The sequence below is a fragment of the Apiospora marii genome (genome assembly GCF_038362585.1).
Source record: "Apiospora marii strain CBS 49790 chromosome Unknown utg000009l_segment0_segment0, whole genome shotgun sequence".
In the NCBI taxonomy this organism is placed as follows: Eukaryota; Fungi; Ascomycota; class Sordariomycetes; order Amphisphaeriales; family Apiosporaceae; genus Apiospora; species Apiospora marii.
Window position 1 is genome coordinate 1,248,100 of NW_027117381.1, and position 13,580 is coordinate 1,261,679.

General features: G+C 55.4%; 5 protein-coding genes across 5 annotated transcripts; 3 read left to right on the plus strand and 2 right to left on the minus strand.

Annotated features, from left to right (window-relative positions):
• Positions 1-2,663: 2,663 nt before the first annotated feature.
• Positions 2,664-2,873, minus strand: PG985_011920 (uncharacterized protein; the record flags this gene model as incomplete). The annotated part of the gene is made up of 1 exon (XM_066831687.1): positions 2,664-2,873. The coding sequence occupies one exon, from the start codon at positions 2,871-2,873 to the stop codon at positions 2,664-2,666; it is 210 nt and encodes a 69-aa protein (XP_066679737.1).
• A 199-nt stretch (positions 2,874-3,072) lies between these two features.
• Positions 3,073-3,600, plus strand: PG985_011921 (uncharacterized protein; the record flags this gene model as incomplete). Its single annotated transcript, XM_066831688.1, has 1 exon — positions 3,073-3,600. One exon carries the CDS (start codon positions 3,073-3,075, stop codon positions 3,598-3,600), a length of 528 nt encoding a protein of 175 aa, XP_066679738.1.
• A 3,617-nt stretch (positions 3,601-7,217) lies between these two features.
• Positions 7,218-7,943, plus strand: PG985_011922 (uncharacterized protein; the record flags this gene model as incomplete). The annotated part of the gene is made up of 2 exons (XM_066831689.1): positions 7,218-7,363; positions 7,433-7,943. The coding sequence occupies 2 exons, from the start codon at positions 7,218-7,220 to the stop codon at positions 7,941-7,943; spliced, it is 657 nt and encodes a 218-aa protein (XP_066679739.1).
• A 305-nt stretch (positions 7,944-8,248) lies between these two features.
• PG985_011923 (uncharacterized protein) lies at positions 8,249-10,284 on the minus strand (the record flags this gene model as incomplete). The annotated part of the gene is made up of 2 exons (XM_066831690.1): positions 8,249-9,786; positions 9,894-10,284. 2 exons carry the CDS (start codon positions 10,282-10,284, stop codon positions 8,249-8,251), a joined length of 1,929 nt encoding a protein of 642 aa, XP_066679740.1.
• Positions 10,285-12,343: 2,059 nt separating this feature from the next.
• On the plus strand, positions 12,344-12,913 carry PG985_011924 (RPEL repeat protein; the record flags this gene model as incomplete). Its single annotated transcript, XM_066831691.1, has 3 exons — positions 12,344-12,479; positions 12,579-12,634; positions 12,746-12,913. 3 exons carry the CDS (start codon positions 12,344-12,346, stop codon positions 12,911-12,913), a joined length of 360 nt encoding a protein of 119 aa, XP_066679741.1.
• Positions 12,914-13,580: the final 667 nt, after the last annotated feature.

Genomic DNA, 13,580 nt, shown 5'->3' on the forward strand with positions numbered 1-13,580 from the left:
CGACCGGTATTGCCTTTCTTGGCAGCGATAGTGGCAACGGCCTGCACCGGCAACTGGGGGCCCTAACTGGGCCTGATGACGGCATATCTAAAGTATCTGAGGTTTCGGGTTGCAGCTCTTTTGTCTGGTTGATCTCTGTTCGAAGGCATCGTCAAGTGGCTCGTCCCGTTTATCCTCAGTCAATCGAGATACAGGAGCCATTGCCATTCGAGGCATGAGCACGTACGACAATTTCGGCGGCATTTGGAGAGGGTTTGACCGATGCAGTGGATGTTGGCAGGTACTGCTGGTGTCCAGAATGAGGCTAGCCGCCGAGCAAAAACCGAGGTCGGTCCTGTTATGGGGCTGATGCGGCTCTCCTGCCAGAAACTTTTTTCTCCTTCCCTCTGCTCATCACACTTTTTGCGAGCGACTTTTCGCACGAGGCCCGACAACCAGCGCCTTTCCTTGCAGCTTGCATAAAAAACTGAGTTTTACTTCGCAAACCCACGCCTTGACGTCATTACCCGTCAATCCCAAACTGTCGAAACCTGCGATTCGTTTACATCAGGATCAGTCAGATCAACAAGATCCAAGGCACGCCTCCATGAGCCCTGCCTTACTAAGCCGTTTGGCCCCGAGCGGCGAAGAAGGCGCAGTTTCATCTGGCACGATGAGCCCGTTGCCCGTTCCGAGGGGCGCGCCTCGCGTGCCAAGTGTGTGCAGTGTGCCGAGTGTGCATCCAAAGTGTGCATAGCTGATCGATCCCTAATGTGGTGACTGCGCGCACTCGTTTGATCAATCTCAAATGAAATGGTCCAATGCAAGTACTGTATCCCGCCCCAAATAAAATGATTGGAATTGATGGTACATTGATCGTCTCCAGATTTGCGGAGCTGCCATTCGCTTCCACTGGTTTTGTACATGTACTGTATCTGTCCATTCACCTCCAGGTGCTCCACGACGGCTCCGTTCGTAATCGGCCAGATTTTCCCCAAACTTGTTGTTTCGAGCTCGGAATGCAACGAGGAAGGTGTGCAGGACGCCTACCCACCACCCACCTCTCCTCAACCTCACCCCAGAATAACTTCTTTGGGGGGACGCCCGCTGGGTGATCTGGCCGTCTGCTATTCGCTGCATGAAACAATCCAGCGTAGCATCTATGTATGGCTTCGGACCGCTGAGGTTATCCCGAAGTTGTGTCGCTGTCACGCCGGAGATAGAGCATACTGTACGGAGAGACGCATCTTACCACTCACCTTGACACCAGACATCGTCGCTTTCAAACTCTATGCCATCACGCGACCTGGAAACAGCGGGCAAGCGGGCGGCATCTCTCCCTTCATGCATACCCAACGGCCAGAACCGCGGCGCTGAGATCAATGTTACGCGACACCCATCGGACCGCCGAAATGGCGGTCCATTCTCCGGACGTACGATCATGTCTAAACCCGGTGCCCTGCATGGCGTTCTCGATTCCCATCGACTTTTCCCGACCACCCCCCTTCTGCGGCCCTCGTGACCGTTGTGCATGAGACAGCAACCTCGGGGAGGCCATATCGTCCGAGTAGCTGGTAACCACACGCACCATTGCCGTATGATCTTTGCTGCCCGTTGCCAATAGCTGACCGAAGCCCCTTGTTTTCTAGAACATCCATAGCTCGGTCACTATTGCACAGAAGGCGGGCATGTGAAGGGGCACACTCCGCCCCCAGTCATTTAGCTCCCCGTCGCTTCTGCTCCCCGGGCTTACTGCCTGACTGCTCCACACGCAGCAAACTCGTGTGGACGTGTGGACAGTACGGAGTAGGTCGTGCGGAGGACGCTCACCTGTACGCTGGGGCAAGCTTGCATTGTTATCCAGCATTATTACTCATCTCCTGGATCTTGCTTGTGGTTATGCAAGCGACCCCAGAGATGCACAAGCCAACTGACAAACTTTCCGCCGGTAATTTTACCAACCCATTCATTTGCCCCAAAACAAACCATCACGACCACGATCGCGTGCTCGTTACATTGTGAACCTTTACTTGCGACCTGCTGGTCTTCACCCACACGCACACAGTCCAGTCCGGTCCAGTCCAGTACCATCTCACAGCAAGCGGCTTCGAGTGGCGCAAGCTTTCCAGATTTTGAGATCCGGAAGAGATCTGGCCTGCCTCCTATTTGTGGTACTGCCTGTGGTGGTGGGACTGGCCTTCGTTCATTTTATTCAAGCCGTGAACACATAAAGGGGGAACATGCACACTCCACTTGCCGTTACGAGATGAATTCACGGAAGTCTACGTACCACAACGGTCGCGTTGAGCCGATTCAGTCAACAAAATTGAGAGAACCACCTGCCAAGGCCGCAAGACGCAAAAAATGCGACTTATTAACCTGTTAGTGCCGGGTTCCGTGCTGGTTTCTCTCCAGTGTGGAAAACCAGAAGATTGGATTTTACATAAGAACATCCAAACATATTTCTTGCCCAAACTCAACGTCCCAAATTTGGGGACGGTGAAGAGGGCGCCTGGTGGAACAAGATGATGTAACAGATCACATCAAAATTACACCGCTCGCCGATTTTCAGAAACGCATGGCACGCACGATGATGTCCAACTTCCCCATAAGTCCGATGCAGAGGCGCTTCTGCATTTCCGCGCCCCGGCATTAGCTACGCTCCACGACCATCGCTGGCGTTGTCAACCCGCCCTGATATGCAGGTACTGCCGTTGGGTATCGAGCCCGCCCTGCGCGCCTACGATCAAATCCCGCGAACCCTTGCGCCCGCGGTCCTGCCGAGCGGAGGCCTTCACTGTGTCCAGCGCGCGCGACAACTCGGTCCTGCATAGGCCCGGATCCGTACAGTTGCAACTAAGGCGGGCGCCCTCGTCGTCGTTGTCCTCGCGCATGACGTCGACGACGAGCCCTCTGCTGCTGCGGCGGCAGTCAATAAAGCATGCGATCGTCTCGCGCGAGGGTGAGATCTACATCAACCTGGTGGCCGGGTAACGCTCGGACTGGTTCGTGAGGGACTTGACATCTGCCGTTCAGCCGCCGATCCTTCGAGGATGCCCAAGGGGTGTGTCGCTGCGCGATTTCGACCAGGCAATGTGCCTCGCTGGCAACGACGGTCGAATGGGTTTCGTGTCGTACTCGACCGTCAAGGCCTCGAGCTTGGGGCAGAGCAAGAGGCAGGCGACCGGGGAGGAGCCCGACACTACCACGCTCACCGTCGCCGTGCGCCTCTGTCCTCCCAGCGCCGTGCTCTTCTCGGTATTCTCCAGCAGCACGCCGAGCCGGCCCAGCTGCCCTCGCCGCTTGCGCGGTGAGAAGGCCTCAACGCTTTTCTCAGCTGGCGAGGATCCAGACTCCGATAGGCCGCCTCACTGCAGCCTGACGCTACTGCCCGACGTTCCTGCCTCCTGTATGATGGCGCACCTCGCAGCCGCTACCCCTTTCTCCACCGAACGCGCCGTTCATAACGAGCCTAACTCGTCCGAGCTGAACGGCGTGCTTGGCGCCGTTGAACCCCCAACTACAGTAGAACCCCAACCCCGTGTTCGAACACCAGTTCCTCATGATGGCTGCCCTGCGAATGACTTGGTGGGTCCAGGTGCATTGCCGGACAACTGGTGACTATATGAAGTGGGCCATGTGACTGGGTGCTCCGTCCCCTCTCTTCTTTGACAGTACAACCTACTTGTAAGGTGTGTGAGTGGGCAGATGTAACTGCAACTTAACCTTCAGGGGTTAAGGGGTACAAGCAGATCGGCACTGTCCCTGCAGCAAAGTGAACCTCGTACTACCTTGTGACAAGTCATGCCCAACCCTTGCCCCCAGAAGTTTTTACTTGACCTATCTCGGAATTCGAGATGTGTTGTTGTAATGAATCTGATCTGAGTATGCTTCGGGCCTTGGGACGGCTCCGGAGATGAGTGAAGCTGATGTCGCCGGCAATTCTGATTAAGTGCGGCTCTAAGTGCAAGCCGCATTGCTTGGCTCGGGTAATCATTGGTGTTCTATCAGCTAGCTACCGACCAACGCTTCCTCCCGAGGCGCGGGAGAATCCTCCCGGATTGCGCACCAATCAAGGGCAACCCGACCCCTGAAAGAGGTCAACGGACCACGCATTTACTCCCGGCTCTTATATCCGGGTTGTGGGCTGCATCTTAGCTCGTAATTACCAGGCTCTCACGCGGAATAGATACCGGGTGCTTGCGGAAGTCACCTAACCCAGGGGCAACTTTCTTCCCAGTCGCATGCCATGCGACAACGATATCAGTAGATAACCAACTGCACGCGGGCGGATGGCGGAGTTGGTCAAAAAAGGGATTGGGCGGAGTTTCCATCCTCGTGCAGGCAGCGGCGGCTTCTGTTGTGGGATGAGGTCTAGGCCTGGTCAGATCACTCCACTCTCGTGGTCACACTTCCTCCTTTCAATACCCAGACGGGTTAGTCGCATTCCCGCCATACCCCGGTTGGGGTCGTGTACGGCACAGCAGCTGCTGCAGTACAGGCCAAGGCAGGCAGCGATATGCAAGGCGAGCGAGCCCGCCTGCCTTGGTAGGGTACTTACTGAGGTACTTGGGCAGACCACTGCACCCTTGTTTGTACACACCACCATCGTCGCCTGATTGGAGCCCTTCTAGAAGCGGCGGACGTTCAATCGGGATCCGCCGTTACCAATAATACCATTTTTCTTTCAATACCATTACACATCAGAAAACCCTTGGGCCCCTTCCTAACTCTGGCAGGGCCCTGGATACAGACTTTGTCAACATGTGGTTGAGGCTATCTGAGTCTTGGCGAGTCTATCTTTCTTGGCCGGGAACTATTTGTCTTGGCCCTGTTGGCGGTAAAGCTTGTTGATGTTGATCTTTGTCTGCTCGCCGTCGATCTCCATTGGGTGGCTGGGTGGCTTGTGCCACAGTATACGCTTTCGTGACTGTGATGGAGTATCTATTCTCGTATAAGGAAAGAAGAAAAAATGGATGGAGTACTTGGCTTAGCTTGCTATACTTATGGGCAAGTTGTGTTGTCGATATAAGTATCGACATCTGGTTCGCTATAGAACCGTGATAGAAGCCACGCTCATACCAGTCTATGAGTTACTTGCTGTCAGGGTAGAGTTCCAAGGGTACTTTTTACGTAAAAATTAGCAGTAAAATTCTGACGATGAGATCTTGGGCAACAACGAACATTGGAGCCCATAGGTTAGCCGAGTAAGTAATCATCCACGCAGCGTGTGTTTTGAGGGTGACCTTGAATCGAGCCGAAATCAAAACCAGAAAAGGGAGAATGATTTTTCTCTTTAGGGATACATCTGCTCAAACTTTGCAAGATACCAATAGGATATAATCCTGGCCATGATACAGGATCATGATTCCAACCCTTGAACCCTCCGAAGCCTTTCTGTAAAGGTTGATGGTAACCTCTAGTCAACAACCAAGACCCTGGCTTGGCAACCTTGTATGTCCGAAATAGTCGGGAGAAGACTACTGTACGGTCTAGAAACCGCTGGCTTACGATTTAACACTTACCTAGCACACTCGATTAATAATGCCAGCTTGTAAAATCTGGAACCGTGAAAGTTGAAGAAATCAAAACCGCTAGTAATGTTCACAAGTGCCAGTTTTTGATTTATATGTTTTCGATCTTGACAGTCAGTCAGAGTGACTTGTGCTTTATATTCTATCGAAGCTTGCTTTATCACCCCTTTATGCTTGGTCGAATGTTCTCATACCGTCGAGTGGTACGGTAGGCATATAAGGCGAGTCCAATACGCGCCTCCTCTGTTTTCCCACCACTTGTTATCATTTAGTCCACACTATACACCGGTATCAAACCAGAAGCTCCCATATAGCAAGCATAGCAGTGAATTGTAGAGGGCGAATTCACATGGCCGCGAAACGCCGGAGATGATGGTCCACTGGTTGAATAGAACTCCCCATACCATATATCTCATCACTACTTTTGTCGGAGTAGCAATACTGTTGCTATTGAAGGGTAACTTCCTCAGCCAGGGATGACTGCTCGTCAAGGCAGGGTTCACAGGAGTCAGGTCACCATTACAGGCCCAAGCTGAGCAGGGCTAGTTCTATGATGATCATCATTCGTTCGTAATCCAACCGATTCGAACTGTTAGTTAGATCTCAACTGACATAATCACGTCATGTTCCGATCTCCATTCTGAAGATGGACTAAGTACCATGATGTTCATGGATGTTCAAGGACCCCGTTGTGACTTGACTGGGGCTCAGCCTGGGGTCCATCAGATCGCTCCGATGCGGCTGTCGGAAGCCTATCAAAGCGATGCCCAGATCCCATCCACGTAATCAAAGGCGTCGGTTGAGTAGCTAGTTCGATCGGCGTGGCGCCAAGTAGCATTCCTTGACATACAACATGCAGTGGTCGGGCCTCGCTTGATGAGGAAAGGTTCCAAGATCCTCTCGGTGGATCTCGCGAAAAAAGCTCCGAATTTAAGGTTTCTGGGCGGAAGGCGCCGCTGCAACCACCCGACCCGGTCCTTGATCCATCCGGTGCAATCGAAAGAGGAAGTAAACAGGCAGACCAGAATTTGACTTTGTCTTTCCCCGATCCCGCGTGTAAGCGTGCCACGTGCCCCGTGTCTCCCTTCCTCTCTGGCCAAGCTCCCCTTGCATGAAACAAGGCCAGCCATACGTGGCTGACCATGGCTGTGTCGAGTCGGTCAATCGAGACAGAGACAGTCTTGGCAAGCCAAGGAACATCCCTCCTTCGTCACTCCTGCTCTTCCAAACGGCCACCGCCTGGATTCGATTCTTGGCCTTTCCTTGGCCTTACTTGGCAAGACATATAAATAAAGAGCCCCGGGCAATCCCATGACCCCGTATTACCCCATCATTACCTAAAATCCAGTATCCATTACCCCATACTTTGCCAGCTCTGGGGCGCGCGGGAGCTAGCGCATAGCGTCGACTCAGCTTTCCACGGGCGTTTCCATGGTTGTTTGGTTTCCGATGTGCATCATGCTTGCCTCTCGGTTTCGGTTTGCCTGGCCCACGGGGTCCCGCGACTCCCTACATAAGAGTTCGCTGCTGTCACGTTGACAGAGGCCCGGGAAAGATGACAGAAACGCACAGTTCGTCTTATTCTGCCTTGGTTCCTACATAAACCCGCCTAGCTTTCTCCCACCAAACAGCAGCCTCTCTTCCTGCACGATAGAACAGACGAACCCAGTCGCAAACTCATCGGTCACCCGGAAATCAAACAAAATGGCACGCTCACGAGCATCGGCATACAAGGCCCAGCAGTACTGGGTCTACGAGGCCCACAAGCGGGAGGAAGCCTGCGACCTGGCCCGGCAATTGAACCTGGGCCTGCCGAGCGGGAGCCCCGGAGGCAACGAATGCGATATCATGTAAGACCATTCCGTCTCAGCCCCGTCTCAACCCCATACGGGAACGACGCTAACCTGTCGACACCCCAGGTACCCCCTCCACCGCCTCGTCATAACCGGCCAAGACACGCCCCCGAACCTGCGCCTCCTCTTCGGCCCCGCCGCGGACAGCAGCAGCCTGACGGAGCCGCACGCGCGGGCGCGGCAGACGGTCCTGCTGCACGCGCGGTCGGGCGGGCTGGCGGACGACGAGGCGCCGTACATCCGCCCGCGCAAGGCGAGCCGGGCGGAGCAGGACGAGCTGGGCCGGCGGCTGCAGTTCGGGCGCGAGTACCGCGGGCTGCTGCCGCACTGCTTCGGGGGGTCGCGGGACGTGGCGCTGGAGAGGAAGAGGCGGGAGGTCGAGGAGATGGGGAACAGCAATACCAGACACGGCGGCCACAAGACGAGCAAAAGACTGCGCGGGCACCACGACACGGGGTCGGGGTACCCTTCCCCCAGAGTGGATGGATACTTCGGACTGAATCAGTCGCGTGGGGCAGGAAGGAGACGAACCCCACCAGACAATCACACATCACTGGGGAAAACGCGGGTTGGGTAGCATTATGATTTCATGGGCATCAACAACAGGGGAATTCCGGCGTTAAATCAAAAAGAGAAAAGTCGCGTTATGATTCAGGAGAAGATAGAGCGACTGCATATTTGTTTTTAGAAATGGTTGTTGAAGGCATACCACGTAGGCGGATTTGCGAGTTGACATATCAAGCAGGAATCTCGAATTACTTGTTTGTATTAAACCCTCTATTGAACTAGAACAAATCCCCATCATTATTAGCAAGCATCAAATGATGCAAGTGTATTCGCACGAGTCATTTCAAAGCCATTGTCATTTCCGACTAGATTCTTTCAATACCCAGCCCGGATCTGCGCGGCGATCTTCTCGGCCAACGCGTAGACCGTACTCTGGGGGTGCCCCGGCGGCAGCAAGGCGAAAGCGCTGGCATCCACGACCCGAAGGCCCGTGACGCCAATGACCTGGGCGTTGGAGTCGACGACGGCGTCTGGATCGTCGACCTTACCCATCCGGCAGGTACAGCTGGCATGCCACTGCGTCGTCAACTGGTCAGCATCAAGTCTCGGAACGGAACGCAACCTGTTCCGTGGTGAGGGGCAATTTCCAAGAGAAGCAGTACTCACAACCGTCATGACGTCCTTCCGGATCGTCGCCAGGATCTCCGCGTCCGTCTGCACCTGGGGCCCCGGGTAGTACTCCACCGGGTCAGCGAGGACACCCTGCATCGCCCGGGCGGCGAAGGCGGCGCGCGCGCGCTTGTACGCCGCGATGGCCACGGCCACGTCGGTCGGGTGCGTGAGCCAGTTGGGGTCGACGACGGGCAGGACCGCCGCGTCGGCCGAGGCGAGGGTGACGGTGCCGCGCGAGAGGGGCGCGACGAGGGTGCCGAGCAGCGTGGCGTACTGGTAGCCGTCCTTGGGCTGGCTGGCAAAGAGGTTGGAAAAGTCCCCGATGTAGCCGGGGCCCGAGATGTACTCGAGCTCGGGCCAGTCGGCGGGGAACTGCGCCGACAGCTCCGCGGCGGCCTGCTGGGGCAGCAGCGCCCGCGGGACCTTTTCCCAGCCCAGGAAGTCGCACGTGTCGCTGGTCAGCGGGCCCTGCTTGGCCAGCGAATAGGGGCCGAAGAACTGGGCGGCGACGTAGAGCGGGTCGTTGGCCAGCCGGGTTAGCGTCGGGACTTGGACGCGGTACGAGGGGCCGAAGAAGACGTGGTCCTGCATCCCCTGCCCGACGCCGCGCCGGTCCGCAATCACGGGGATGTTGAACCGACGGAGCGTTGCGGCGGGTCCGACGCCGGATACCATCAATAGCTGTGGCGACTGGAACGCACCCGCGCTGACAATCACCTCTCGAGTGGCCTGTGCCGTGAAGGTAATGGCGCCCACTTGGTAGACTACACCCGTCGCGCGCTTGTTGCCGTCAAACAAGACCTTCTTGGCCAGCGCCAGCTGGATGACGTTCAGGTTGGGCCGGCCAGCAGCGATCTTCAGGAACGAAGTCTCCGAGGTCTCTCGCTTCATGTCGCTATTGATGGTGGTCGCGGAATACTGACAGCCCATCAGTTTGCCGCTGTTAAAGTCTTGTGTGGTGGGGATACCAATCTCGTTCAGGGACGGCTGAAGCCAGCTTGCAAAGGGCTGCGCGTAGTTCGGGAACCCGACCTGCAGCGGCCCTCCAGCTGCATCAAAGGCGGCCGGATTGTACTGGGTCGTCGCGTTGGGCGCCCGAGAGCTCGACGGGGGCCGGAAGGCCACGCTCTTCTTGAAGTAAGGTTGCAGGTTCTCCCAAGTATAGCTGCTGTCCCCCACGGCGTCCGCCCACTTGTCGTACGACTGGGCGCTGCCCCTTTGATAGAGCATGAAGTTTCTCGCTGCGAGACAGGCAGGGTCAGCTCGCGAAAAGGGCTGCTTGATGTGCTTCTGGAACTCCAGTTGCCTCCTGGAGATGTTCCTGTATCCCCGCGCCTCATCTACTTACCTGAGCTGCCGCCCAAACATTTGCCACGAGCATAGTGCACTCGTCGCCCATTTGCGCCTGCTTGAGGGGCGGTGACGAAGTTCCAGTCCACGAGCGGGTTCGAATCCAACGGGCTAGCTCCAACGAAGACAGAGTCCCCGGCTGGTGTACTGGACAGCAGGGGGTTTGTGACTTGGTAGTAGGTGCCAGCCTCGATGACTGCCACTCGTATCTTGGGATCTTCGCTCAGCCGCTCCGCCAGAACCAGGCCAGCCGTGCCTCCGCCGACAATGACATAATCATACACGCCGCCCAGCTGGCGCTTCTCGTTCTGACCTTCGACTGGTGCCGAGCTGACTGTGAGCGCCCGACAGGCCAGGAGCAATGCGGACAGAATATCCGATCGTTTCATCCTCGGTAGACCAAGTCTGAGCCAGGGCTGCTGAAAGAGGAAGTTGTTTGCAAACACATTCTCTCACGATCTACGCGAGAAGGGGTAAAAGCGCCCTTTATAGAGCACAACCAACGGTTCCGACGACAAGCCATGGCAATATAACTCCGTATCAGCCTACGGCCGCCAGGAATCAGCAGAGGGGGGGCCAGACGCATCTGTGTCGCGCCCGCAGTCAACAGTCGAACATCGGTAAACTTTATAACCACATGCGCTACTCATGTCCAATATCAACAGTGTACACCCGTATTTGCTATTGGTAGGCATGGTTCTAGTACACCGCCACCAGCCTCGCGAATCAAAGCATGGCCGGTGTGTTCTCGCCACACTTAACATCGACGCCGCCACTGGGCTGGGCTGCTCTTTGCATGCGAAGCTATTGCTCTTCCAGCAATGCATGCGAACTCCGGAGTTTCACGTGATTGGGCGAAGAAACAAGCCACGCCAAGAAGTTGCTGAATTGTAAAGAGATTATGAATAGAAGACCAGCCTCGGAACGGCGAGAAGTCTCCTTGAGGTCGGATCTTCAGATGTGTCGTACACCCAATCAATCCATTGCGGCCCGTACCGATGCTATCCAATTGACCTCCAACCCGAATTGGCTCAGGTAAGCCACCAATCCAATGCGTGCCTACCTGCACCATTCAAGATGTCACAAGTCTTCAACTCCAATGAGTTACTTAAATATTCAAGAATGGCTTCGTGGGTATCATAAGCGGTAAAGAGGTTGGCAAGCATTGGGTGACGAGACGTGTGGCCAGACGAGGCAATGGAATGCCCTGCACCCCTGACCTCGAAGAGACCCATCACCCGTTGACAATCAAACTGTCACTCCCTCCCTCGGGGTACGGAGCGCGCCGTACACGAGCATGCAGCCTGCCGTTCTGTGTGCCCGCGCGAGCTCAGCTCATCGCATGTCAAATGCCATGAATATGGCTCATGATTTTCTTTCTTCCCCATTGCGCCATGAGATGTTGAGTTGATTGCGGAAAACTTATGGCATCCGCTCGCTGTTGGAGGACTGGAGACATGCACTTGCATTAAGCAATTCGTTGTCTACTGGAGTCGGGTCTCTTATCCCCTTGCATTAGTGGGCATGCTCTAATCTAAACCGCCCCGCGCGCGAACGGCATTGCAGATTTCAGTACTGGGCAGTGGGCGCTGCACGCCATGGAATCCTGTTTCAGCATCCGGCTCGTACCACGGTATGGAGTAGGCATTGGGGTTTCGGGATAAGGGGGAAACAATTGAGGGAGAAACAATCGAATTTGAAGAATGGAGAAGTTCAATCTGCGACTCTGCAACAGATTGATTTGAGGGGGCACAGAGGGGGGGGAAACGCACAACTGGAGTCTCATAGGCGCCTCGGTGGTCTGAGGATCATTATCCATCATGCGCTTTTTGGTGCCTGGCCGTTGTGCCACGAGCCCAGGAGCCCCCTCAGTGACCCCCCTAAGGACCCCCCTCGGCCATGGAAATTCCAATGGGAGATCGCCAGCATTGCATCAGCGCGCCAGGGATCTGCGACTAGGTTTTGGGACTTGGAGTAGCTGTTTGCGGGCAAGGCTCTGAAAGGCGGGGACCCAACCAGCACACGTCAATGGCCAACTCTGACTTGGTCCCGCTGACATCAATGGCCCATGGGAATGAATCAATCAGACGCAAGCAGCGAAAAGGGTGGTGAGACGGTTGCCCGCCAACGCCCCCTACACCGTAGCAATGCATCTTGCATAAACACAGCACCGGTGCTCCTGTTAGTCACTTCTTAGGTAGAGAGGGACCCTGAAGCTCGCCCTGCCACCCAGCTTCCCCCGCATACTTCTTAAGTACGACTTGCATCCCAATCTCCAGTCTCGGAATCTTGGTCCCTCCAATCTCTGTCTCAAATACATAAACCGGCCAACTCCCTACATTCTCGTCTAGATCTCATCTCATCTAGCAAGTCAACCCTATCCATTACCAATACACCTTCACCAAACAACAACACGCGTGCGTCATTGAACATCACAAGTCCGTCACCATGGCCAGCGAAGAAGTCCCCCAGACCGACAGCATCGACCGCACTCCCATCTCTCCCAGCCGTCCTGATGCCCGCCGCAAGAACTCGCTCGAGGAGCACCTTCGTCACCGCCCTGAGCGCTCCGAGCTCGTTGAGAGTATGTCGCATTGCAACCCTCATTTTGACGCGCGCAATCACCAAATCGCGCGTCATCAGCTCTTGCCTAATTAAACTGACGTCATGTTTTCTTGTGTAGAGAACATCCTGCCCGCCTCCAACGCCGCGCCCAGCCTGATCGAGAAGCAAAAGGAGGTAAGTTCGATAACATTGAAGTCAAGCTTTGCGCACGCGCCTTGACGCACAGTTGCCCCGCGCTGTTCGAGCACCTTGAACTAACCATACCTTCTCTTCCCGCCACCACAGCTCGAGAAGCACATGCGCGCCGACAGTCTCAACGACAAGATTCTGCACCGGCCCACGCCCGAGCAGGTCCTGAAGAACGGTGTGCTGCACGACGACCCCCGATCCGCCGAGGACAAGTACGCCGAGGCGATGGAGGAGGAGTACGCCAAGCGCGAGGGTGGGGCCTAAGCTGGCGATTGCTTCAACGACGATCCGGCGGTCAGTGGTTGTCGAGGGAACAACCTCGGCGGCATTTCTTGATCAGCAGGGGTGAGATGCGACGATGCGGTGTGCTTTTGACACGATTTGGAGTTAATGGATGGGCGCCATGAACAATACCTTCTATTTACAATACCTACTTTAAGCAAAAACAAGAAATGCAAGTTACAGGATCGAATTTGACCTGGAAGAACAAGAGTCTCCAAACCTACGTGTTCGTGGGATCGAAGTGTTTTGAAAACAGAGCTTCAGATATGTGGGCTGCTATCGGACCACCCGTTCATACCAACCTTAAATCAACCTTGAAAATTGACTGCTTGCAGGAAAAGCAAATACATTGCCATTATGCCACGCCTCCCTCCCACATGCCATGTCCAGAAGACAACAATCGTGGCCTGGTACTAGTAGTTCAAATTGAGCTGCGCCTGGATAGCTCTCTGGATAGCTTTCTGGGTAGCTCCTTGCTATTGACACAGCTAGCTCGGTGGAGGGTGGGGCAGGATGACATACCGCTACTTGCCCCACGACTTATTGGCTGCATGGCCCCAAGCGCGACCGCGTCTTGACCACGAGAAGGGCACCGTCAGCCTTCAGGCAGGTTCTCGATCAGCAGATAGATGCCACAGAGACGTTGCAT